This window comes from Canis lupus, chromosome 17 (genome assembly GCF_003254725.2).
Source record: "Canis lupus dingo isolate Sandy chromosome 17, ASM325472v2, whole genome shotgun sequence".
Lineage (NCBI taxonomy): Eukaryota > Metazoa > Chordata > Mammalia > Carnivora > Canidae > Canis > Canis lupus.
The window spans coordinates 15,917,019-15,944,142 of NC_064259.1; the positions used below are offsets into that span (position 1 = coordinate 15,917,019).

The 27,124-nt window shown below is 45.4% G+C and overlaps 1 protein-coding gene and 1 long non-coding RNA gene across 3 annotated transcripts in view; one reads left to right on the forward strand and one right to left on the reverse strand.

Moving 5' to 3' along the window:
- Positions 1-26,119, reverse strand: part of APOB (apolipoprotein B) — a 37,299-nt gene extending 11,180 nt beyond the window's left edge. For both annotated transcript variants that reach the window (XM_025454549.3, XM_049096164.1), the window contains exons 1-25: positions 26,041-26,119; positions 25,764-25,802; positions 24,357-24,472; positions 23,203-23,348; positions 21,050-21,203; positions 20,048-20,203; positions 18,519-18,643; positions 17,763-17,848; positions 16,405-16,624; positions 15,424-15,651; positions 15,082-15,199; positions 14,829-14,975; positions 13,920-14,131; positions 13,409-13,646; positions 12,669-12,845; positions 11,130-11,321; positions 9,885-10,052; positions 9,217-9,428; positions 6,539-6,721; positions 5,615-5,736; positions 3,979-4,189; positions 3,235-3,410; positions 2,924-3,111; positions 2,303-2,448; positions 262-635 (exon numbers count right to left, since the gene is read on the reverse strand). In XM_025454549.3, the coding sequence (XP_025310334.1) occupies positions 262-635; positions 2,303-2,448; positions 2,924-3,111; positions 3,235-3,410; positions 3,979-4,189; positions 5,615-5,736; positions 6,539-6,721; positions 9,217-9,428; positions 9,885-10,052; positions 11,130-11,321; positions 12,669-12,845; positions 13,409-13,646; positions 13,920-14,131; positions 14,829-14,975; positions 15,082-15,199; positions 15,424-15,651; positions 16,405-16,624; positions 17,763-17,848; positions 18,519-18,643; positions 20,048-20,203; positions 21,050-21,203; positions 23,203-23,348; positions 24,357-24,472; positions 25,764-25,802; positions 26,041-26,107 (4,201 nt within the window). In that variant the 5' untranslated portion in view covers positions 26,108-26,119. The remainder of the gene's footprint in view (positions 1-261; positions 636-2,302; positions 2,449-2,923; positions 3,112-3,234; positions 3,411-3,978; positions 4,190-5,614; positions 5,737-6,538; positions 6,722-9,216; positions 9,429-9,884; positions 10,053-11,129; positions 11,322-12,668; positions 12,846-13,408; positions 13,647-13,919; positions 14,132-14,828; positions 14,976-15,081; positions 15,200-15,423; positions 15,652-16,404; positions 16,625-17,762; positions 17,849-18,518; positions 18,644-20,047; positions 20,204-21,049; positions 21,204-23,202; positions 23,349-24,356; positions 24,473-25,763; positions 25,803-26,040) is intronic.
- LOC118351263 (uncharacterized) lies at positions 11,125-15,322 on the forward strand. The gene is made up of 3 exons (XR_007403345.1): positions 11,125-11,237; positions 11,764-13,442; positions 14,856-15,322. It is a non-coding gene; the product is annotated as an uncharacterized LOC118351263 (long non-coding RNA).
- Positions 26,120-27,124: the final 1,005 nt, after the last annotated feature.

Genomic DNA, 27,124 nt, shown 5'->3' on the forward strand with positions numbered 1-27,124 from the left:
TCATAGCACCTCCTATCTTGGATTTTCATTGCTATTTTAGTGGTCTGCTTCTTCTGTTACTGCCTCAGTAGAATGCTTGGTACGTATTATACGTTTAATAAATATTTCTATTAGCTGAATGAATGAATGGATGAATTGGCTTCCGAATAGCAAGGAAAATATCTGTACAAAAGCCCAAGTCCCTTCCTTCCCAGAGGAGACTATCCCACCAGAGCCTGCAATGGATTAACCCTGTGTACTCTCTACCCAACCATGGCTCACCTTGCACACTGTAGGACAGCAAGTCAACCACAGAGTCAGCCTTCATGTGGTATTGAGCCTGAAGGCTCCAGTGGTTGTTGGTGGTGTTGCCACCAGTGTAGGAGGCAGACCAGTTGTATAGATTGTTGTAGATATTTGCAGAGAGGTCTAGAACACCCAAGAGAGGCACCTGGAGTTGATACAACTTGGGAATGGTAAAAGTGGGGACCTGGAATTCCCGAGATGGTAGGTAGAATCCTATGGACTTGAAGTTGAGGTCTGGTGTTTGAATAGTCTCTGACATCTTCAGCTCTTTGGAGGATTTTCCACCAAAAGGCAAAGGAATCTCAATTTTCACACTGTTCTTGTTCAATGTGTATTTGACTCGGCCATCACTAAAATGAACAACAAAGACAACATCTCCATGGTCAGACATCGAGAACTCAAAGTTCCCTGCTATCTGACCTTCCAAGCAATTGTGCGTGTGCCCCATTCCCAAACCCATCCTGTGCTTTTCCTCACACTGCTCCCTGTGTTTGCAATTGTGCTTTTCACCTCCATCCATTCAACACTCAAATCCATTCAAAGCCCTTCAAGGACCGGTCCCTTACATCTACCTCAAATTTGCTTACATAATTAGCACGTGCTTGTTCATTTGCCAGTCAGTGTCTACAAGCTCTTCCTGGGAGGAAGGATGACACCTTACTGGTTTTTATCTTCTCACTACACCTAGTCTAGCATCTTACACACATGTGACACTTGGTACTTCATATTTTCTAAACTGAAATGAGACAACTGGGTATGTGAAAAGAGTGCCGGTGTGGGAGGCAGTAATCTCAGGCTATAGTTTTAGCTTCCAGAGTGGTGATGCTATGTGTGTGTGTGTGTGCCTCTCTGAGTCTCAGTCATGTTATCTATATAGTGGGGATAACAGTACCATTTCTGCTGACCTCACAGAGCTGGTCTTGGCTACCTAAAAGTCCTTTGTAATCTTTTCAATACTATGTACATACAGTGGACTACTATGAAAACTTATCATAAAGTAGAACAGCAAGATTTAGATGTTACGCAAATAAATTGTTGATTGCATGACTCCAATAAGCTACTGCCTATCCAGGACCACAACACTCAATGAGAGGATGCACAATTAAGCCTTGTCCAATTCTAAGATCTGTCTCCCCTATAGCACAAAGAACACCATTGGTCAGAAATCTTAGCAGTGAGGGAAGAGGGTCCTGGATCATCTGAGGATGACATTTTTCCCTCTTATCATCAGTAGGCTTTGTCCATGTCAGTACATTGGTGGACTTCAGTCCTTTCACATTTACTTGGTCTATTAAACTTTGCTGCTCAGCCATAGACTATGGAAAGGCCAATAAGACACAGGCTACTTGTTTTCTTAATCTTGAAGATAATACAGACAATAGTCAATCTAGAAAAGACTATACTTTTTTCAGTATTTGATTTTTTAATTTTCATGATATAAAGCAAAGCATCCCATGTATCTTTGTAACTGGAGGAGTGGACTGAGTGGTTTGGAACTTGACTTCCCCACAAGGATGAGGCCATGTTGCTAAAGGGAAATGCCCTCTCAGGATGCTGCCTTCCTGCAATGCTCCTGAGGTTTTCCGACGCTCTTGAGCTCCACAGCCAGCCTGAAGTTAGCAATTTCTCTAGTCATTCTCAAATTCTCACAAACCAGTTATGTCTGCATCCTGATCCCAAACAAATGGGGAGTTCACTTATAATGGAGAAAACTATATGGCTTCCAAATTCAGGTTGCGGTGCATAAAACCTCTTTGTGTGAATGTATCAAAATCCCCCAATTACTTTCTTAGGTTCCTTCTGACTGCATCGCTGTTCACATTCAGACCCCATGTCCAATAATGCAAAAATGCCATTGTGTTTATGTGACAGTTTTCAATCTCATTAAGATGCTTCAATTACTTCCTTCCTTTGAAAATGTAAATTTAAAGAGTTTTAAAGAGTCTAAATTATGCTAACTAAATCTTTCCATTTACTTTTCATGGTTCAAGATTTTTTTTTTTTTTTTTTTTTTTACCTTTTTAAGAAGATGTTTTCTGGGACATGGAAGTCTGGCAATCCCATTTTCTGGAGGTACAATTCTTTTAGGCCACTGAGGTGATCTTGCAAATTCTGGGCATAAGGAAGACTCCTAGATGCCTTCTGAAGCCATGTATCTGTTGCCTGCAAAGTAATAGAAACTTCTTTAGAGCAATGAGTATGGAGGGGCCTTGAAGCACAATTAACATCAGGTGATAATCTGTATTTGACAGATCAATCACTAAGCACAATGATACACTGAAAGTTAAAAACAAATCATAGAAAATTATGAATTTGGTTGCTAGTCATGGATCTCTTCCTGTATTTTATAAAAGAATATATAATGTAGTCGAACTCTTAGCCAGGGTCCTGAAGCTTCCTTTGATATTATAGGCACAGTAAACTCTTCTGCTTAGCAGTATTCATTAGGTATTTATCACACACGGCCTTGTGTAACAGGGTGACTAAGCATACATGAATGTTTGTTTGCTCCCCAGGAATTCCCTGGGATAGGAAGCATACCTTATCGAGCTTTGGATGCTCTTTTACCTAACTCAGGGTTGAGTATGTAATTAGTTGTTATAACCCTGTATTTATTGACTCACTGATTTGTACTTACAACCATTAATTTGGAGCCCACGTGCCGGAAAGTCATGTCTGTTTGAGGAACTCTGTGATCCAAGAGACTATTGGCATACATATGCAAGCTTTTAGGATAATCAGAGAAATCCATGGGGAAATTAGAAGCTGCTTTTTTGGTATCCACATTGGTGCCTGTGTTCCATTCAAATTCAATCTTCTCTTCATCTGAAAATGCACATGTGAAATCATCATCAACCGCACCAGGTCAGCCCCTAAGCCATGACTCTCAACACTGTCCTTAAGCCCATAGTGCTCTTGGAAGCACTCACAGGGAGAGGAGGTACATACCATAACGCCATCCCAGCTTCTTGGAAATCGTTAAGCCATAAGCTGTAGCGGATGAGTCCATGTGGACTAGCAGTTTTGTGGGAGACCACTGGGTGAGGATTTCACTTCTGGCTTCTGCTTGCAGACGGGGTATGGAAATAACACCTTTGATTTTTCCTTCTTCCCTCTTGTCGTAGCTATTGAGAAGAAAATCATTTGAGATCAATGACCGTCCATTCCAAGGAGATATGTAGGCTCAAATAGAAGTATCATTTGCGGTGATAAAAATGAGATACATGAATGGCTCCGAAAATGAGCTCATTAACTTTGGAAGCCGACTTCAGCATCAATTCAAGACTTTCCAGGGAGTCATGGGAGAAAGAAGTGATTTTCAAAAACCGTATGAATCCTGCTGTTCCCTTTACTAGGTCTATTGCTTTGGTCAAATTATTTAATCCTCATGAGGTACCATTTTCTTATCTATAAAACAGGGAAACTCATATCTATGTTGCAGTTTATTATGAGAATGAGATAATTCCTCTAGGGCACCCAGCACAGTGTCTGATGAATGGTAAATGCCCAGTGAATGGTAGGAAGGTCCAACTGGACATGTGCAGAGGGTCAGATTACTGAAGGCTCTATCTGCCCTTTGGACTACAGATGGGGGATGCCCCTGGTTTGGTCAGCCTTAAAGCTAAAAGAGGAAGAAAGGAGAGAGTCACAGAGGCTTGTAGTTCAGGTCAGGTTACCCCGAGCCTTCTGTACCTTACGTGGCCAGTGAGAGTGACCTCAGTGATTTTCTTGTTCTGAATGTCCAAAGTGAGTCTGTAAGACTTTTTTTCCATAGCAGATTCATCACTAACTCTGAGGATTGTCCCAAGGTCAACATCAAAATCTGGAATTTGGATTTCACTAGACAAAGTTGTACTTTGCCGGTTATATTTGAACATCATAGCAGCCTCAGTTTGCTTCAGACCTGGAAAGAGGGTACAAGAGAATCAAGACGTGTCTTCAGAAGCTATGTTTAGGAAGGAAGGAGAGGAAAAGGCAGAGAAATCCTAAGCATTCAATGTGCTCATATGAGGACAAAGTTTAGGATTTTACCTTAAATTTCTAACTCAGGGGTGCTCATACATTTGTTCAGTCTGTACCTGCTTTCTTGTGGGTTTTGTTTTTCTCATTTAATTTCGTGATATACTGGGTGCCTGGGTGGGTCAGTCAGTTAAGCATCTGCCTTCAGCTCAGGTAATGATCCTGGGGTCCTGGGATCGAGCCCTGTGTTGGGCTCCCTGCTCAGTGGTGAGTCTGCTTCTTCCTCTCTCTCTGCCTCTCCCCCTGCTCATGCTCTCTCTCTCTTTCAAATAAGTAAATAAAATCTTTAAGAAATAATTTTGTGACATCCTATCCCTACATTAAAATATCTTCCAAAGTTAACATCTAAGGTTGCCCCATCCCCTATAACCTGCTTCTCCACAAGCCTTTTCTATCTCGGTAAATGGCACCTCCACTCTTCAGTGGCTCAGGCCAAAAAACTTAGTCATTCTGATTCCATTTTCTCTCTTACATTCAATACCTACCTTAACAGCAAATCCCGAGAAGCCTAATCTTGAAAATATGTGCAGAATCAAACTACTTCTTAGATCTCTTCTGCCACTGTCCTAATCCAAAGTGCCCATGTCTCTGGCTTGGATTACTGCAATAGCCTATATACTAGTTTCTCTGTCCTTGACCCCTAAAGTCTTTCCTCACTATAAACATAGATCAGTTCATGAGAACTCTCCAATGGCTTCCTATTTCACTCACAGTAAAAACCAATGTCCTTGCCACAGCCTATAAGCCTCCTTCCTCTACCTCCCCCTATCTCTGTGAACCTACCTTCTACTACTTTCCTTCCTGATCTCTCTGCTTCAGTCATACCAGCTTCCTTCCTTTTCCTCAAACATGGCAGCCATACAGCTGCCTCAGGGCCTTTGCACCTGCTAGCCCCGCAGCCTGTAACACCCTTTCCATATGGCTCCTGCCCTTATTTCCTTCAGGTCTCTTTTTTACGCTCTTTTACCAGTGACACTTTCCCTTACCATTTCAAATAGCACTGTCTTCCTCCCCCTTCCTCATTCCTGCCACTCCAGACATTCCTCAGATTCCTGTAGCCTCTGTTTTTCTCCCCAGCTCCAATCTGACATTCTGAATATTTACTTGTTGGGCTGTTTGCTGTAAACAGCATGAAGGCAGAGAGTTTTTCACCACTGTTTTTGTTCTAGCCTCAGGTCTTAGAAGTGGCCTGACACTTTTCAGGCATTCAGTAAATATTTGTAAAATACATTAAATTATTAAGTCCCCCTTGTGAGTCCTGGACCTGAGACTGAGGCAGAGACGGGAGGAGCCCTCTCTAGATACTTGCCTTCAGTCTGAGTTATAAACGTCAGTGTGTCCACCGAGGCTCCGCCCTCTCTCTGCAGTTCATAGGATACACTGGCGGAATATTGCTCTACTTCTCCGGTGGGCTTCAGTTCCAGCTCAAATCTAAAGATATCACAGTGTATATGGTGCATAATGTTAGAGTTTTCAGTGATGATGTTTACCGCCCCAAAACAACTCAGCCTCCATGGCAATAAAAATATGGTCCTTATTTTAATATTGGCTTTTGTCCCTAACTAATGATGACCTTTCTGATCCCTTTCAGTCCCTCTAAGAGCTCACGGGAAAAGGGAGACTCCAGGGTGTTTGGACAAACAGAGCAGGAGTTGGCAGGTTGTGTCAGCAAAGCTGAGAACAAGCAGTGGAAGTGGCGAGAGTTGAAGACAAGGAGCCCTGAAGCATGGCCGGGGCTTCAAACACATCAGTAGGCTCTAGGAAAAGTCAAGCTAATGTGTCTGGAGGCTCAGAAGCCTGGACCCTGAATTAGGAACAAATTGGAATCTGTGCTGTGATGACACCACCTATAAAGAGATGCTTTTAAAGGAATATCTCTCACTGGTAATGGCTTCAGCTCCCTTGAGGGAGGGTGCTAGAATTACCTTGGCTGTTTATTTTTTGAGCTAAGACCTCTCTTAGGGGTCATGACTCCTTACCTTCCAGCCCTGCCCCACCCTTTCTCACCTATGGGGAAACCCAGTCCTACCCTCAAAGTTTAGGTAGGAATATAAGTACCCTTCAGGTGTGTTGGACAGAGGACCGCTATTTTAAGCAATTAAAGGATGGTGCAAAGGCCTAAGGCTGGTGGCACAGGCCTCTTACAACACAGAGCAGTTTTTTCTTTGCCCTGCCTACTGGCCATTATGTAGAAGGTGAGCAGATGCCGGGCGGGACACTGCACAACTCTGACCTGGTGTCCCGGGACAGCGGATAGTAGGAGGCAGATTCTGGAGAGTTGGCGGTGGAGTAAGCGCCCGAGGAACAGTAATCCAGGCCAGTAAAGAGAGGCTTGCAAGTCGACCAGGACTTGCGGCTCTCATTTAGAGGTGCAACCTCTTCTGTTTTGGTGGTAGAGACCAAATGCAATGTATTACTGGTGAAGAAAGAAAAAACCTGAGTTACCTTCAAGTTACGAACTGAAGTGAACAACACTGATTGTCGCCTGTCGCAGGGCCGATATTTGCCCCCTTACCCTGCTCTTTATCCCCCTTCTGTCCACACCCACCTCAAATTATTTATTTACTCAGAGACGACTAATAGTACAAACATCAACAAGGCTAAGAAACACAGTGACTCTTCTGTTTCAGACATTGCACTATGTTGTCTGCTTCCGTTTGCTGTGATCCCCACAACAGCAGGCATTAGGAGGCTCCTTGTTTTACTGAGGAAACAGAGACGCAGAGATGTTGCATAAGGATCACTGGGACCTGAACTCAGGTGTGCCCCTTCCCTCGCGTGAAAGGAAGCCTAAGGGTAACTCTTACTTTATGCTTCTTTCCACTTCTTTCCCACATTAAATGAGTCCAAGTCACCTTTCCCACTCACACCTCTCCCACTGCACCTGTGCGCGCACACACCGCACACACACACACACACACACACACACACACATATCCTTTTCTTTCCATGCTCAGTCCCTCTTGTGTCCCTCACAATCAAGAAACTTGTCTGCCTGGTGGTCTTCACTCTTTCAACACGCTTCTCATGAACTATGATCCGAACGCCACACCATCGAGCTTCTGGGACTGCCTCCATCGGCATCTCCAATCACCTTCTTGCTCCCAACTCCCAAGGACATTCTTAGGCATCGTATTCCTTGATCTCCCAGAAGCATTAGGTAGAGCTGCTCACTTCTGGCCGGATTAAGACTTTAGAGTCCCTAACCTCTGAAAGGATTATGGAATCCTCCTTCCAAGTACGTACTTAAAAAAAATTGGTGAGTACAACAAAATTCAACAATGTTCTGATTTCATTGAAAGATGCTTTCTTTGAAATACTATGTTCTTTTCTCAGTATTATTTCATCCTTTAAGGGGTGCCCTAAAAGCCTTGCTGGTAGGCTGGAACTCTAAGTGCCTGCCCACGGGGCAATCCACCCTGGTGGCCTCTGTTGGGCTTCTATGACCTATTACGGCTTTGGCTCTTCTTCCGCCTCTCCAGCCACTCCTTCCTTACTCCGTGCTGCTTCTCTTCTGATTCACACATTCACATTTTCCACATTTCTGTCCTAGTGTTACATTTACCTGACACCGATTGCTGTTTGACTTCAACGACCTCTATCTGCAGATGACGCCCAAATCAGTATTTGTAGCTCCAGCCTGTTTACTGAGCTTAGACCCATTGGTCCTGCTGACAGCTGGGTATCCCAACCAGTTGTTTTATAGGACTTCAAAGGTGGCATATCCCAAACTGAGTTTGTCAGCTTCCCTGTTTCAGCGAGAGGCACTCCCCACTGCTCTTCCTTTTCTTTCTCACCTCCCATCAATTGCCAAGGGCTCATGTTTCCATCCACAAAAAATTTCTAGGGTAGCCTCACTCTTCCATGGACCCTCCTTGGACCCCATCTGGTACAGGCTGCGAGCATTTCTCATGCACATGGTGGGTGTGACGGACTCCAGCCAGTCTCCCTGTCTCCAGTCACATTTGTCCATCTGCACCCCGCTCTGGTGTCAGAATACACCCTCTAAAACACCAACCTTGCTTTATTTATGGTCCCATTTTAAACTCTTCTGCCTTCAGAAGAGTCCGACATCTTTCAGATGGCTCAGAAGGCTGACCCTTGCCAGCCTTTGTCACCTCCCTCCACGACCCCTGTGCCCTATACCACACTGAGTTTCGACTTTCTTATAGCTCCTAAACCCTATTCTTTTTCCTTCAAGCCATTCTTTTCTCTTGGCCTGGGAACACTCATTCCTTTCTCTTTGGTCTGCATAACTCTGACAGCCTTCAGGTATCAGGTGCTTCCTCTCCTTGAGCACTTGGCACTTATAGCTTTACTGTACATCCTTCCTGTGAACTGTGGGCACTAGAAGGTCAGGTGTATCTTATTCCATGGGCTTCGTATATATTAGGCACTTAAATACTATTTTTAAATCAATAAATTAAGGTGTCCAACATAGAGAAACTAAGGTAAATCAATGTTTAAGGATATCATTGAAAATGGAGCTCTCCGTAAATGCTGCATCCTATAATCATGAGATTAGGACTCTCATGCTCTATCCACTGAGCTAGCTACCACAGATCAGTATGTTCTCTGGTGTTCTTCCTATGAAAAAAATGTTCATTTTCCAAGGATGATTTCTCTAGAGTTTGTGTTTCTTCATTCTCAAAACAAACGAATAAACAACAACAACAACAACAAAAAACCTAATATCGAGTGATTAATTAGTAAGTCCTAAATGTCAGTTTGTAAAATGTGGACAGTCAAGGAAATTGTAATGTTTAGGTGAGTCTAAGCTAGGTTAACCTTCTCTCACCCCCCCACCCCCCAGGTACATGGGGCCCTGAATTATCTCAGGCAGTCAAGTCCCATGGATCCAGTCTCAACTGTCCCTCTCACACTGGCTGGTGATCTGATGGACAGAATTACCTGCCACTGAACAGCTTGACTGGCCTTGTCGGAGAAGGAATGACAAACTTGAGCCTTCCAGCTTTGAAGGCAATTTGCATCTCCAGACCTGTCTCGTGGAAGAAGTTGGTGTTCATTTGGATCCCAGTCTTTGAAAAATCCGGGATGATGATGCCCATATTTGTCACAAACTCCATGGACACAGAAGGCTTTGCTACCAGCTCCGTGAGCAACTGTAAATCAGAAAATGACCTGTTCAACTTCAATACCTCAGCCCCTGTGCAGTCAGATCAACCACCCTTCCCCATCCCTGGGCAAACATCTCTGGATCACTCACAGCTCAGGAAACATTACTGTGATATCTTAGGAGGAAGAAAAGCCATGTTCCCAGTTCCCCAGAACCAGACCACGTTGAGACCCAGCACTAGGAAGTGCCCAAGTTAACTTTAAGCATAACAGGATGAAAAAAAGGAATCTTCATTTATTGAGAATTAGTGTCTCCTTATTGCTTGCTAGGAGCTAGCCACGTGGCGCCTCCTAGTGGAATCCTACAGCTTTTCCATAAAAATGAGTAAGGAGATGATGATGATGTACTTCGTCTTGAACTGCACACATTTTAAAATTGTACAAGAAACTCACCATGGAGGAAATGAACAATCTAAGGAATGAGAAAGTGAGCAGGGTCTTACATTGGCCATTTCCACCTTCATTCCGGCCTTCATTCCAGGAGTGATGACTCCAGAGGAGGAGACTTGCAATTGTAACCCAAGTCCAGTGGGGAGTTCAAAGGCATTGTCCATGAAGATGTAGTGAAGAAATAAGTCATTCTTTAGGCCTTTTCTGATGGCCTCTCCAATCTGTAGATCAACAGGGGACAGTAGCTATAAGAAAGCCTCATCAAAGCAGAATTTGTGAAATGTACCCTCCCACATATGAGACAATAGTTATTCTCTATCTAGAAAGGAACAGACTAGGATATTTTGACTAGCTGAGTATTTGATAAAAATCAATGATTATTGGTTTCAACAGATTGGGATTTAAGAAATTGCTCTAGACAGATACCATGTCATTTTGAACTAGTGGTTCAGTCACTTAAGAATATTGCTGTGCCTCAGAGCTTTATGAGCTATACGTCGCCCTGAATGGCATGGCTTAATTCTAGTTATTTGGAGTCTAAATGGAAATGAGGGTTTACTTAAGCATAATCTATTATGATAAAATCACTTTTTTTAAGGATTATTTTAGAAAGGGGGGAGGGGCAGAGGGAGAGGGACAAGCAGACTCACTGTTGAATGCCAGAACCTGACTCAGGGCTCAACTCTAGGACCTGAGCTGAAACTAAGAGTCAGCTGCTTAATCGACTGAGCTACCTGGACACCCCAAAACCATTTTTTTTAAACTAATGAGCTATCGAGATGATGTACATATTACTATGCATTGCTTTTGGGTTTTTTAAATGACATTTCTAGAAAATAACTTGAAATCTGGTTTCTTAAAGCCAACATTATTATTAATCAAATATCAGGGAATATATTTAGATATTTTCTCCCTTATTAATAAATTAATAATGATGAAAACTATAGCTCATATTTAGATAGTACACTATGGTTTGTCAAATACATCCTTTCATAATCATTGTAGCATAGATCTAGGGAACTTGTAGCATAGAGGGAGATACACTTAATATTATTTTCCAGATAAATAAATGAATACCTTTAAAAGATATATCTCACATTATGAATGGTCTAATTTCTAAATGTTACCAATTCTTTGCAATCCAAGAATCTTCCTCTCTGAAATTCAAGGCAAACCTGCTTCTTTGGAAGAAGCACAAGTACTTTCTCTGGTTTGTGGGACAGATCTTAAGGAATCTGGGAGATCTAAGAAAAGCATGGGCTAATCTCATTGTCTGTGATGGGGCCTGACCCACTTACCATCTGGGGGATACCAGCAAGAGTGTGAACACCATTCAGCAGCATCTTTCCCAGGAGCTGGAGGTCATGGAGCCTGACAAAGCCAAGCTCCTCTCCCAGGATGTGGAGGTAGGCTCTGGCTTCTGGGAATTCTTTGGATTTCAAATCTTTGATCAACCTCTCAACATTGAGCATAATTCCATTGACCATATCCTAGGATTTTTAATGACAAAATTTCTAATGAGATGTCAGCATTGTCAAACACCTTTAGAGTCTTGATGTGGGGCCCATCTGCTTCAGCCATTACGGGCTAAACAGAAGTACACAGGTGGGGATGTAGGGAAGCCACTGAAATCACTCCCACCTTTTACTGAAAGATAGATAACTCCAAATTGAGATGAAAAAAGAACCTGAGGTCTTATCAGGGATAGCAGGTGCTTCCATGCTATTCTTGACTTGGATGTAGGCATATTAAGGAGGACCTCTGTCCTTCAGGATACCAGAATTCCTAGGGCTCACCAGGAGTGGAAGATTGTCCCTCACCCCTCCCCTGATTGCCCTTTTTGCCTTTGATGAGGGACGAATACTATGGGTATCTGGAGAAAATGTACCTGCTATATAAATTGACCAAAGCTTGAAAAATGCCCTATCCTAGACAAGTCCTTCTTTGATATAAGAAGAACTCCATAGACTGATGTTTAGATATGTGAAAGAAGAGTGATTGACAGACACAAACAGAGCAAAGGCCTTCAGCCTCCAGTGGAGGTAAGTAAATTAGAAGGTGTAGGTGGGGCCATCATGAGCATCTAGGAGTAAATTATTGCCCTGCTTCTCAATCTGAAGTGTACATACAAGTCAACTTAGGGAATGTCATTAAGATGCAGGTTCTGATTCAGTAGATCCCAGTGGGGCTACATCTAAACTCTGATGTGAGCCAATGACTAAATAACACTTAGGGTAGCAAAAAATTAAAGAAAAAGCAGCTCCAGATTATACAATCTATTTTCTACTCCTGAAGTGGGGGCTTATGCTAGCTTCAAAGGAGATTTTGCTCCCACTAGCTAGCACACTGATATGAATAAGAGCCAAAGAAAGCAGTTAATGAAAATATGAATTCAAAAATTATAATATCTGCTTATTGAATAATCAGTACCAGTCAGGCACTCTGCTTAGCATTTTACATACTTTATTCTATTTATTCTTTAAGTAACCTGGTGAAGTATGGATTATTAGCACTCTGGAGATGTAGAAACAGATATAATATCAAGGAAATTTCCCATGTGTGCACAGTTTGAAGATAGTAGAGTCAGAATTCAAACCCATGCCTCCTAGTTTACACTGTTAATAATTATGTAACAGGGCCTTGAATGAGTCTGGCTCTTGGGTATGTTGAATCTCCAGGAGGCTTATAACTGCAGAGGACACTAGTCCTTACCCCCACAGGACTGGTTAATAATAGCCATAATTATCACTTCAGCTAGATAGCTGCTCGATGACTTCTAGGCTTGGAGAAAAATGTTTTTGTCCTGAGATCTGAAGCTTTTATTAACAAAAACATACCTGCTCACGTTTACCATCTTTGGTGTAGCCAAAGTGGTCAACTAAGACCTTGGAGACATGATCAGGAACTTGGTCATCAACCCAGTACAGAGCTTTGTTGACACTGTCTGGGAAAAAGCCTTGCTTTCCAAAAAGAGCTTCCAGTGTGGGCTCAAAGCCTTTTCCTTCCAAACCAATCTGAGAAAGAGAATCAGGCAAGAAAATGCCATCAGCTTTCTTTGTTGTATGTCAGTCTCCAATTCCTCTCTTTATGTCCATTCAATTAAACAAGCATTTAATGAATAATATGGGGTATGAGCTGAGATTAGCAACCATGGGAGTTGTTTTATTTAGATCTTACTAGAATCTTAAAAGGTAGAATTTATTATTTATCCTTTTCCAGAAGTCACTAAGGTCAGAGAGGATAAACAAACAAAAGATTCAGACTGGGAATGAATTTGGGGTTTGAACCAGATCAGTCTGATTGCACAGCCTATGCATTTTGTTGGATTTTGGTTTTCAGGGCTTCCCTGAGACATCTCCATTTCCATCAATACTACAGAGTCCCACTTTGAGTAACCATTAGCTGGAAGGAAAGAAGGTGAGAGGAAAGAAACGCTCAAACTGATGGTATGAACCAACTGCCTGATTGGATTTCCTCCCCAGGCTGACTCACGGCTCTCTTGACTTGCTATTTACGGTGTTGTACATACAGAACAGGAGAAAGGATGTAAGCCTCTTCTTTTTCATCTCATACATACCTCAAAGAGGTCAGCAGGAGCAAGTCCAAAGACGGTGAGGGTTGTTTTCAGCATGCTTTCTTTAGGAAGGTAATTATTTGGATCAAATATAAGATTTCCCTCAATTTTGCCCGAGATGGGGTCAAGCGATGGAAGGGAAACAGATTTGGATAGGTGATAGTTCCGGGAAAATTTTGAGAAGTCCATGATGGTTGGGAGCTGAGATCCTTTCAGAGCTCCTTCTACTAACTTTTTCAAGCTAGATGGAAAATCGAAAGAAGGAGTGGATTTTTAGCATACATATCCTGTTAAAAATCCATTGTCTTTCTCACCCCAAGGAAATATGGATTACAGTTACTACCAAATGGTCTGGATTTCCTTTGCCCAAGAGCGTGGCTCAATTTTGTTACACTTTTTCGTGAATGTTGCCCAGAAGAAAGAACACTCCGTAAAGGGCAGGCAGTGGCCTTTAGGAATGAGATTTAGGATTCTTTCCCTTTGTGGCAGACAGGGGAAAATGACTCTTACTTACTCTTTGATATACAATTCTTCTGAGTTTAAGATGTTGGCGATGTGGGAAGCCACAAAGTTCTTCACTTGCTCATTCTGTTCCCGTGGCAGAAGCTGGGTGATTTGGTTTATATCTGACTGGGAAGGGCTTCTCATCAGCATGAGATAGGCAGCCAGTCGCTTTTCCCCTGGAGAGGCATCATCGAGGAAAACCTGAAGAAGGACTTCCCGGACCTATAGCCAAAAAACGAGGCTGTTCGCACTGTCCTTTGATCAGAACACAGATGTGGCTGGCAAACACTGATGTGCTTTGCTGATGGTTTACTACGTGCAAGTCAAACATCTTTCTAATAACTTTTCACATGCTGGTATGGAATCTTCTTGCCGGAGTCCCTCAGAACAACCATCTCAAGGAAGGGTCTCAGAAGATTCCTATCATATGCATGTTGCATTCAACTGCATTAATGTACTCAAGTGATGACTTGAGGAAGATCTGCTACTATAAGTGGAAATAAACTTATTTTAACATAAATTATTTCAATGTGAGAATAAAGGTAGAAAGGGACAGTAAGAGTTTGGGGTGATTAAATAAGGCATTTTCCAAAGCTCTGAAGTCATTTTCACCCAAAGTAGGGGCAGGTTTACTATCCCACTTTGGGAAGACTGGGGGAAATCAGGCATGTCTTTCTGAGAGGGATGATTGATCTGGTAGGGGGACAGCATGAAGCTAAAATCTCATATTTTGAGGCTAGAGTAGCAGTTTGGTACAGTATTTCTCTCTTGCCCACATACTACCAGGCAGTCAAGTCAATAGGGTTTTTGAAATTGGCAATTAGAAATCAGGAGAATGATGGGATTTAGAATCTTATTCCACCTCCTCGCTAATCTAAATAAACCTTTTTTACATTTAGACTTCCTCTTTGGACCTCACCTCATCTTTAAGTTCCATTTTCCGCAGGGCCTGGATGGCAGCCTTCTGAATCAGCAGTGATGGCTCTGTGCTCTGGATACATTTCAGGATGGAAGACGTGAGTCTTGGGGCTACTGTCTCCATGGTTCTGCCCATATTTCCAATGACCTGCATTGAAAAGAAACAAAGGCAAATCAAGTGCCGAAGGAGAAGTAGGGAGCGTCCAGGAAAATGCTTCTGAAGCAATGCATATCATACAGAAGATTGGAAGTACCCTCAGAATCAAGTAGGTGTGATCTTCGTTCCCAGTGCAGCTGTCTTGAAGCTGTTCCAACAGGTAATCAGCAATATTCAGCAGGTCCTGGGTCACCACAGGATTTGCCTTATGATAGCTACAGAATAAGAGTTAGGACTCAGCAAGCATAGCTAGGTTTATCTTAAAATACAAACTTGTGTGTGCAGATTTCTCAAGTCTTTGCTCTCAAAATGGCCAGTGGAAAAACAAAAGAGGATGCCGGGGGTGGGGGTGGGGGTCTGAAAGTGGAGGGAGGGGTCCCATCTTAATACAAGGATGTGGGGTCTTAGCTCCTTGGAGGAGAACCAGTGTGAAACTCACTTGTTGACCACGTGACTCAGAGCATATAAAGTGGCCCGGCTCTGCTGCTCCTGCGCCGTGCTGAAGATCTCCTGCAGTCTCTCGGCCGAGGGCTCTGGTGTCAGGGCCACCAGGTAGGTTACAACATCTATCAAGAGGGGATTGGCCTTCTCACTTCTCAGCCACTGGAGGATGTGAGTGTAACACTGGGATTGTCCGCACTGAATCAAGGCTTGTAAGGTGATGGGGCTGAGAAGGAAAGAGCAGAGAAGGTTACACAGATCACCTTCAGGCAGCTCGGATATCCTTGGCCCATGATGCTCCCTCTGTCAGGAGTATCCCAATTTCTTGTGTTCACTCTCCAAATCCGACCATCTTCCAAAATCCAACTCAAATCCCATGAACAGGAAGCCTTCCCTATAAGTACTGTCCACTGGAGAAGAACCTTGGAGGAAAGTCTTAGATTTATCGCCAAAAGAAGACTGTTATTACTGCCCTTCATTCAGAACATAGCATGTGCCAGGCAAATACTGGCATGGCCTCATTTTGGTCCTTATTCCCTCCTCTGACCTCAGCAGTTAGAGCGAGAGCCTTGAAGTCTAGAGAAATCACAATATTACTTGGTTTGCCTGAGTTCTTTTTCCACTAGCCTAGGCTTCCAGAGGGCATAGACTTCTTTTTCTCTCAAACTTTCCAAGGTACTCACAATAGAATGAAGAATTAGAAGATACTCATCAAAATGTGTGAAATATTTTCCTCCCATTTTGACACACAAATGCATGTCTGCCTTGAATGCAGTGTGTGTGTGTGTGTGTGTGTGTGTGTTGCCCATGGAACTCTAAGCACGTTAGTTGATATGTTGATATTTCTCTATCCAGCAAACATTAACTGACCGACTAGTGAAAAAACTGGATTGATATTTTCTGCTTGGCTAGGGTTTGAAAGTTCAGCCATCTACCATAGGTGACACAAGAGATATAGCTGTAACCATTAAAGAAATACCTGGACACCTCCATCAGCTTTGGCAAGAGGGTTGTGAGTGCCTCATTGTTGAGACCTCTCAGCTCAGTAACCAGTTTATTGAAGAGGTTAGCCCTCTGGGCATTCTGCTCTGAGACATGCAGTGTTTGCAGCTCCTGGATAGTCTTCACAATGGCCTCTGCTTGCTTTGGAGGTGATGTGGATTTGGTACTCTCAAAGGCAAGACCCACTTCCTTGGCACCTGGAAGGCGGAAAGTGTCAAAGGGATTTTTGCCTAACCCTACATTTCAACCATCTCATGGTCTACTGAAAACTGGAAATTAGGGAGTTATCAGCAGAGAAGAAAAGAAAACTATGCTATACTCAATGCCTATTATGTATCTGGCTCCATGCTAGGTGTTTGACTTCAGTGTTTTTACTGACTCATCATACTATGCTCATGGGTTGCTATTATTCCTCAATTTAAAGATTAGGGAACTGAGACCCAGAGACGAGCAATTCACCTTGCCAAAGACATCTCAGTGTAAGAGGCAGAGCTGCAATTGAATCCAGGCTTGTCTGACTTTGCTATCAGATTACCTCTTTGCCAGAAGGAACTAGAGGAAGTGCTGCCACTGACGTGGCTGTGGCTGAGGCTAGACACATTGATGCTCACCTGCCATCTTTTCCAATGCGATCTATAAGCAGCTTATGGGGGAAAGACCCTTCTGTATCTCTTCCATCATCCTGCTCTGACCTCTGCCAGGACAGAGGTTAATGTGGGAAATGTGAGGGAATAATGGGGGAAATGTTGTACAATGTATAGAGTACTGGCTTAGATTAGACCTGAGGGCTGGTTTTGCACTACTTCCAATATTCAGAGATGTTGGATACATCACAAGCCTCTCCATGTATCTTTTTCCCCTCTGTAGAATGGGTATAAAAGCACACATGTGTCTACCACCTGATATCATAGGTTGCTGAGAACAATGAATGCATAAGACAGATTTAAATACAAGACAAATACAGGGTTAGGATTGGACTAGAGATTGCTAAGGTTTCTTCCTGCTCTAAAGACCAATTCCTGATCCCAAAAGCCCTCTCCCACTTGTCTCACCTCGCCCAGGTCCTAGGCTTATTACAGTCAGATCTACCAAATTAAAAAGAGGCCAATTTCATCTTTTTAAAAACTCAGGTAGCTTTGAGACACTTCTCCTTTTCCTTTATCGCATTGACACTTGACATTCTGAAAGGGACGTGCTTTCTCATTAGAGCAGCCCATAGCCAGAATGTCAAAACCCACATGACTCATCAGTCAGCAGACATTTCCCAGCCGTGATACATGGTGTGTCTTGGGCAGATTTCCCAGCCGTGGCAACTATGTGCATATAAAATCTTACCTTCATCAAAGAAGCGGCTGTTGATCTTAGGCGTGTCTTCAAGTTTCAAAGTCTGTGTAACCTGTGTCATAATCCCATACTTATTCCTGAACAAATAAAGCACATCATGTCATGGATGGTCAGCTCCCTAAAGTGTAATTATTCTTTTCATGTCGAATGTCTCTCTCTCCACTTCTACTCAAATCCTGCCTATCATTCAAACCATTAAGTCCAGCCTCCTTGGCCTCCTCCCCTGCTAATGAACACCATCCACCTCCTCTTGGTCATGCTAGCTGTCCTTCCATTGGAGAGACATTTGTACCTTACACCTTTTACCAGTCTGGAGTGCCCAGAGAGTAGGGACCAACACTGTGCCTAGAAATTCCTGTGTATCTCCCTTAGCAGAACGTCAAGAATAGAACGATTAATCAATAAACACTAGTTAATGGATTCGGTTTAAAAAATGGATTGGGATGTATAAGTTCTCTACAAAGTCTTTTTAACCAGGGCAGCCTGCAATGATCCCTGGCTTTTTCTGATCCATAATCCTTAAAATATGGGTCTCAGATATATTGTGTTGGTCTCAAATTGTTTTGTGTACCTAAGATTTTCCTTCTGAATTGCCTGTTAGATTGAAAATGGAGACATGGATGGGCTCTGCTTTGTACCTCCTCATAGGCTCCTCCAGGCAGAGCCTCGCCTAGAACAGGGCATTGAGAAACATTTGTCTCATATCAACTCTATAAATGATGAATCAGGGTGCAGAGGGTGACCTACTCATAGGAGAAAGGCAGGAACAGGTGCTGCTCCTTGCAGATGGCTTCTGACACATGTTTCTTCTTGGGGTCCAGAGTGTACTGGCAGGACTGGTTGCTGCTAATCAGAGTTGACAAGGGGCGGACCTGTGAATGAGATTGGAAAAAGCATTTTGATCAATTCCTGGGGCTTCAACCTGATTCTTCTGCCATGGGCATTTGCCTTCGAGGGAGGTGGGCGATGGGAGTTCTGTACCACTAGATAAACTCAGTTAAAGAAGGGAACTTGGTACTTGACATTTAGACCAAGGGATGCAATAACTCAGCATCCCCAAAGCTTAGTCAAGCTGTAGACTCTTCTTATTCCATGCCAGTGGACCTCTCTCATCCTGCGCAAAATGTATATAACCTGGTATTGTCCACATCCCCACCCACCACACATTAACACTTCACACACTGCTTCTTGAGTTTTCTTTGCCTAGAAGCCTGTCCTTATCTCTCTCTTTCACTCTTGTGTCTTTTGTATCTTTCATGTTTATGCTCCATATCCTCTATAAACATTTGAGGCTAGACTGATTGATGCTCTCCCACCATTCCTTCTAAGCAGATCTACCACCAGCTTTGCCCAGTGAATTATGTGAAGAGTGCTTTCTCCTTCCTGGTCAGGCCTAGGAATGCTTGTCTGCACTGCTCAGTTTAGATCTTTATCAAGTATGTCATTTATTGTCCTTTATTGGCAAGTGTAGGAACCTTGTTCCTGGATTAGACTGTAAGTACAAGGGGAAGGTCCATGGTTCATCTGCCACTGTCTCTGCCCCTCAGTGCTGCCCATAGTGGGGCTGAGCACACAAGTATTAAAAAAAAAGACACATAAGCAAGTGCCTTGGCCTATTCTGATTATGGACTTTATAGTCATCAGACACCATCTTTTTGGCTTCAAGGACAATAACCAGAACATTGCCAAGTATGGCAGTGATTGCACAAGTCCTTCCTGTTTATTGAGATAAGCTGTGATTCATGTCCCAGAAGATTATAAGGCATTGGGCAAGCTCTGGTGCTACATGACCCCTGTAGAAGTGATAGCAGAGAAGGTTAATACAAGGGGGTCACCTACACAGGAGGTTCTACAGGAGGTAGAACATAGGTCAGGGGACTTCCTCAGAGGTCAGATGCCTAGAACTGGGTACATCCGGCCCTCCTATAGGAAACAGCAGTAGGTGGCTAAGCCCCAGAACCTTCTCAGGAATGGATAGTCATTACTCTCCAGTGATGGTGGAAGGTTTGATTCCAGTGACAGAATGACAGCAAGAAGGACAGAGCTCTGGACCAAGGAGTCAGGACCCTGATTCTAGTCTTGGCTCAATTAACTACAGGCCGTGTGGCCTTGGGCAGTCCTTTCCTGGTCTGGTCCGCAGTTTCCTGCTATAGTCTATATGAAGATGAGGCTGGGTTCATTCTTCCCTAAAATCCCTACCAGCTCTAATATTCCAGAATTTTAACAACCAAGAGGACAATACTCAGTGCAAGGAGCGGTGTGTACATGAAACTTACCATGCCTTTGATCAAAGCAAGTGGGCTAACTCCTGTGCTGATGGGCTTGAAGTGGTCACACTTCTCCAGGTTCCTTTCAATGGATATTTCTGTTGCCACATTTGCCTTCCTTGCGTTAACAGTCAAGTCACTGGAACAGTTTCCATACACAGTATCCTATGAGAATAGAAGATACAGCAGGTGTATCTGACATGGGAAAACAGCTGTAGGTGCTTTAGAGAGGCTGGGAAAGGAGTCTGGGAGGCAGGAGCAACATGGGCTGGGAAGGGACTTTCTTCCTCCAAGGCAGAGTGTGGGCGTTGCTGCTGCCTGGCTGGCCAGAGGTGGAGTGAGAAGGCCAGTTACAGGGGATTCTGGTTCTGAGGCCCACCAGCTGGCCTCCTAGGACCCAGCCACCTCTGCGCTTGTATTCGGTGCTCTCAGAGGTTTTTCTCTACTGCTCATTTACAGCATGTATTCTAGTCTGCCTTATGTTTTGGTTCTCTCCCCCGGTCCTGAGAACTCCTTGAGGAAGGGTCTCTGCATGATGCATCTCTGTTTTCTCCAAGTGTTGTATCCTATAGCACTCAGAACACAGTAAAGACTCAAGAAATATTCATGGGACTCAAATAAATCGGATTCTTTCTCAGATCGAAACTTGACATTCTTAAGAGAGGCTGGCAACAGATATAATTATTTTCTGTGTTTAAAATACACACAGGTTTTACTGTGTTAAACCTTGTGGGGATACAGAAAAAAAAAAATCAAACAAGAGTAGCGTGGTCAGGACCTCTTAAGTATTGTTTTAAAATCAGGCTAACCTGGTAAGCCTGCTCAGGAAGATCCATTCCTGAGCCTAGGGGACAAGAAAAGGCTTGGGTCTTGCCGCCTCACCCCAGTACAGGGCCGCCTGCATAACTAGCCACGTAGTCAAGAACCCACTTTATGTACACAGTGGGACCTGGCTCAAATCTGTGAAGAGGAGCTCAAAGGGCCACTGTTACCAACTTTCTGAATTCTTACCAGAAACAACACTTGTTTATCTGCTTCTGTCTCTGGGGGAACCAGGAGGGCCGAAATGAGGCCCCGCTTGATGTTCAGGATATGTGTAGGCTCTTCCTTCTCCGGGTAGAGTAAAACTTGCTTCCCTTCAGGAATGGCCAGTCTGAGCTCATACCTGTTGCAGAGAGAATAAGCTCACAGAAGTGTCCTTTCTCCACCGTGAGCTTGGTGGATGTAAGTGACGGAACTTTGTGGCCTCCCCAACTTGTTTTTTTTTCTCTCCCAATCTTTTCTTTATAAATGTACATTTTCCAAAAGTATGCAAATTTGTGTATGTTTTTGGCATTCTTTTACTTCTTTACCTGTTTTTCTTGCCTCATGCATCCCTACTCTGTTTTCCACCCACACCAGTCTCTGCTGTCATGCTCCTCACGGAACAACCCACCGGGTATTCCATTTCTATCTCCACACTCAGGCGATCCCATCTAGAGGTGTGGGGGTGGAAACATTTGCACATAAAGATTTCTTTCGTTTCTTGTTTCATATAGATGACATTGTATTTTCCACATTTTTTTCTATCTTGCTTTTCTCAATTATATGCCACAGAAATCCTTTGACTCATTTAGTATAGCTCTAACAGATTTTTTTTTTAAAGCTATAGAACTTTCTCATTTTATGGTTGCAATTTATTCAGGCCTTCTCCTATTTGATGGGATTCACTTTCTGGATTTTTTTCTCCCCCACATGAACAACACTGAAATAAACACCCTCATGCATAGATCTTCACACATTACTGCTTTTCTTTTCATGGGCTAGAGTCCCAGAATATTGAAATTGCTGTGTCAAAGGCAGTAAGTATTTCTAATTATAATAGATATTGACTGTTGGCTCTCATTTCCACCAGCAATGCATACGAGTACACTTTTCCTCAGAGGCCCACCAGCAACAGGCTCTTAGCTGTTTTAAATTTCTGTAATCTTATGGGTATAATGTGATAAATATCTTGTTGTAACATTAATTACACTTCCTGACTATTTGTGAATTTGAGCTTCTTTTCATACATTTGGGTAATCACTCTTTTATATAGTCTGAGACCATGTCTGAAGCCTATATCAACTATGATCTTAGGGACCTCCCTTTGGGGACTTCCTTTTGGAAATTAAGGCTGCATCTGCTCTAGTTAAGTCAGAAGGAGGAGAAGGAGACCAGACATATCTCCTACAGCTCTACATCCTCGCAGAAAGTTCCAGACACTGCAGTGTAGGCCTGGGCAGTCTTGTGGTGGTCAAGAGCAGGAATCCCTTTTGTTTGGAGAAAGGTAAATACCCCAAAGTAACTACCAGTCCCTCCTGTCACCACATCCCTGTCCCCCATACATGTTCAGGTCTCAGGTAAAATATTGGTGAGAGACAAGCACCAAGGCTTACTCTGCAGAGAGAGGATTTGCTTTCATGTCTAATGTTTAACAAATCAAAAGATGGGCTGAGTTTCTGATGCTCCCAGATCAACAAACCGATTACTGCCTGTATTTGCACACTCTTAGGACACTACCAACTGTGATTTGGACTTGAGGCAGGGGTGATGTTCATAATATTTACAACAGGTGCAATACAGACACTGGTCAGTCAGAAGGCATGCCAGCCGTAAACACCAGGATGGCCGTGTCACTGTGCACTGGCAGAACACTGGCCCTGGGTGGGGACCTGGCACTCGCTGGACTCTTTGAGGCTGGGCCTTGCCACCCCATGTGTAGGCCACACCCGCAAGTCCTGCTGGACCCTCCCTGAAGACCATGGGCTACCTGTCTTGTTTAGTTCTTTAAACAAGAGTTCACTTGTTTAAATAAACCTTCTTAGCTTTATTGTCTCAAGGAGTTTTAAAGCATGGGAATTTTTAGAAACACATTTAAATGATAATTAGGGGCACTTCACTAGGGGAGGGTAAATACTTCCCTCTTTTTTTGATTTTTGTGACAACTTAGCAATTCCCTAACCCACCATGAATACAGAATAAAATACTTATCCTCACACACATGCCTCACATGAACACATGCATTCATCCGTCCCTGGGTGCACGTGCACATGTGCACAAGTGCACACGCACATGCGCACACACATGCACAACACATCCAGTGATTCCCAGAGCTCAGAAGGTTACACAGGCCCACGCCTTACTTGGACATGGCGGCGGCAAACTCCTCAGAGTTCTTGGTCTTATGCAGGGAGGGCCTGCCCTTTGGGTTGAAGCCATTCCCCTCCTTCAGGGTACACTGGCTTGTCCTGACGATGAAGTTGCAGAGCTGAGGGACCTCCAGCTCAACCTGGGAAGAGGGTAGCAGTACATGAAGACCGTCCCTCAAGAACAGGAGACCCCTCACAGCCCAAGGCTTACTCCCTAATCAGGACACCAAAGGAAATACAGTTGGGGACCACTGGTTAGACGGAATGCAGTCTAGGAGCTAGAGGAAGAACAACGGGAAGCAGGAAGAAGGCTATCATTGGTTTCAACAGCAAATGTCTCCTTCATGTCACCAAACAACCCAACCAATCCAACTGTCTGTAACTATTGGGGCCTATTCAGAGCTTCATGTATTGCAGGAGCTTATGGAGATCCCTAGTGGTTATCTAACACTGTTCAGGAACTTTCTGCAAAAACTGAAATCTTCTACATTTGCCCTGTCTGATATGAGAGTCATTAGCCATGGGCACTTGAAATGTGGCTGGTATGATCAAGAAGCTGAATTTTAAGTTTTACTCAATTGAAATAGCCACATGTGGTCAATGGCTACCTCATTTAACATAGACTATGGGGCCCTAGAAAGAAGAGGTCAGTTTCCCAGCTTGACTTCTCTTTCCCACATGACCCCCAGTAGTGGCCCTTAGATCCATCCCTTATGAACATGCACGTGAGTACAATCATTCCAGCAATAGATAAAGTTTTATTTGAGAACAAACTACATATTTAAATTTTTCTTTCTTTCTTTTTTTTTCTTCTGTTTGGCTGCAAATATAAACACTGCACCCCAGAATGCTTTCCTGAGATGCCCATCTCCCTTGGCTTACCACCCATTGTGTTTCTCTCATCTTGTTAAATCTACCGTTCTACAATGCTGATATTTTAGATCATGTATTCCAGTTACATCTTGGAAGCTAATGGAAAAATAAATCTGGCTGGCAAAATTTTTTGTAGCAGAAAACTCAGCAGAGTGGCTAACTTTCAAACGTAGGGACAGTTCCTTGCTTTGTGATTATAGCAGTCCTGCTGTGACCTGGGTTTGCAAGGCCAGAAGCCCCAGCTTCCTTTAGTGGCTCTTCCTCTCCCCTCATACCTTGCAGTTGATCCTGGTGGCACTTCTTGAATCAGTGGTCCCAGGGATACTGCTGGAACTCTCAGCCTCATAGTTGTATACATACTTCCTGAGGTGCTTGAAGCGAGTTGCACCTTCTAAAATGGGGACAAATAAGTCAGCTACATAGCAGATAACTCCCCCAAGGATAGTCTATTCTAGGAAGCGAGGGGTAGTGACAAAGACCATAAAAAGTGGTAACTAAACTCCAATTGTTATTGTCATTACTTTAAAAAGATTTTATTTATTCATGAGAGACAGAGAGGCAGAGACATAAGCAGAGGGAGAAGCAGGCTCCCTGCGGGGACCCCGATGTGGGACTCGATCCCAGGACCCCAGGATCACGACCTGAGCTGAAGGCAGATGCTTAACTACTGAGCCACTCAGGTGTCACTCCAATTATTATTTCTAAAAAAAATTTTTTCCCAATTATTTTTAATTGACTTTGCACTATCCTTAATTTCCCTTTACAGATTTAACTTCTCCGCTATGGTTTGTTGAGGATGTTTAAATTTGCCAGTAATTTTTGAATGTATCATGGGGTGCAAGGAGGGGAGTGGTAAACAGTGGAGCCCAGAAAGTCTATGGAGAGACGGTGGATTAACAGTTGGCCTCGTAAAGCAAATACCTCTAACACCTGTTCCGCTCGAAAATACCACGATTCTGTGGCTCCTTTTTTTTTTTTTTTTTTTTGGTTCTACCAAATCCCTGAGGCGAGGTTCATTAAGTTTTCGGGGTAGCTGACTGTCTTAAGAAAAATTCCGAGAAGGAATTTCCGGAGTTTCTCACCGTGCTTGAGAATTTGTCGAACAGTTTGAGGAAAAAAAAGAAAAAAAAAAAAGAACATTTGGGGCCCGAGCACCGGTGCAGTGACGCCAGACGGCCACGCGATGGCAGTGCTGCCCCACCAGAGGCCACGGCCTCCCGCTCTCAGGACACTGGGTACCACCAGACGGCCGGCTCCTTGACCCGTGGAGGTCAGGTAAATACTTAGGAGCGGGGTCTGGATTTGTGCGCAAAGGTTAAAGTCAGCATTTCCTCACCCTCATGTGCTTCGAATCAATGATTAGCCACGGATAAACAGACGGTAATGTGATGTCTCTTTAAAGTGTCCCTGGGCCCACTGGGTGACAGTCCCTTCCCTACCCTGCCCCCAGGCCAAGCTCTAGGGACTGAACATTAATGCAGGGAGAAGAGAGTCGAGATCCCCGGGGGGTGGGCAGAGTCTCAGGGGACTGGCCTCTTGGGGCTCAGAGGGGTGCACACCATCAGACCATCGCGGCGCCCGCGGGCGGGAGGAGGGCGGGGGCCGGGGCCGGGCCGGGCCGGGCCGGGCCGGGCCGGGGCGGGGGCGGGGGCGCCCTCCCAGCGCGGCGGGAAGGGCCTTACTTGCGCAGCCGGGGCTCGCACTCTCCGGCACCTCGTCTTCTGCAAGAAAAGGGGAAAGGGCGCGTGGGCTTCCCGCGTCTCCCCGCGGGCCCAGGGTCTCCCGGGGCGGGGAGGGCGCCGCGGAGGGCGGGCACCTGGCGCTCTGCAGGGAAGGCGGTTCCGGGGGGCCGGGCCGCGGGGCGTCCACCCCCACCCCCCGGGGCTCAGCGCCCCCCCCCAGGCTCAGCGCCCCCCAGGCTCAGCCCCCCGCCCCCCGGGCTCAGCGCCCCGCACTCACGAGCCCAGGCGCGGGGGGCGGCCAGCAGCAGAGGCAGCAGCAGCAGCGCGGGCCCGGGCCGGCCCATGCCGACGGGGGGCTCGGGGGGCGCCGGGGGCGCGGGGGCGGCTGGCCGGACGGCTCGCGGGAGGCTCAGGGGCCGCACCCGCAGGCGGCCGCCCCGCACGAGGAGGGAATGCGCCGCCCGCGCCCGCGCCCGCTTTATACCAGGCCGCCCGGGGCGCAGCGCCCGGCTCGGGGCGCGCAGGCCAGTTGCAAAAGGTCCAAAGGGCAGCCGGCTGTTTGCTTTCGCAGCTCGAGGAGGGGCCGGCGAGGGGGCGAGCGCGGGCCGCCAGGCCGTGGGGGCGCCCGGAGCCCCGCCCGCGGAGGCTGGGGCCGGGGGGGCCCCCCGAGGTGCCCGCGCACCCCACGGCACCCGCACCGCCGCTCCCCTCCGCCTTTGTAGCCGTTTCCAGAACCGGCCCTTAACAGCCGCTCGGTTGAGACCTTTTCCGTTCTGTTCGGGTCTGGGGGACTGTGGGGTGGGAGGGGCCCTCACCCCTCACCCCTCACCCCTCGCCCGGATGGCGCCCCTGGCCTGGGGTCGCGGCCTGCACGCCCGCCCGCCCGGAGGGAGCAGAGGGGCACTGGCTGGGGGTCCTGGACCAGTCCCAGGCCCGGCCGAGCAGAGCGCCCACATGGTCCACATGGTCCACATGGTCCACATGGTCAGGAAACCCCAGCGAGGTGCCCCTCCCCCGTCATCGTGGGAAACTGGGGAGAGGAGGCCTTTCTCTGCCTGCCCCAGCTCCTGGGTTGCGTCCAGGAACGGGAGGACGGTGGGGGCCGCCGCGTGGTGCATGGACACCTGGACACCGCATGCTCCTCCGCAACAGCCAGGGCCTCCTCCACACTCCACAGACCCCCCCTTCCTCTACGGGGGACATTTGCCAAGCACCCCTCCCCCCCCCAGCTGTGGGGAATCCCGCACAGCGCAGACATTGCAGCTTCATTGACTTTACTGACCCAGTGGCCGTCCAGAGTGTGAGAGATGGGACGGAGCCACATCCGGCACTGGCCTGTCGCCAGGCACCTCCAGTCTGCC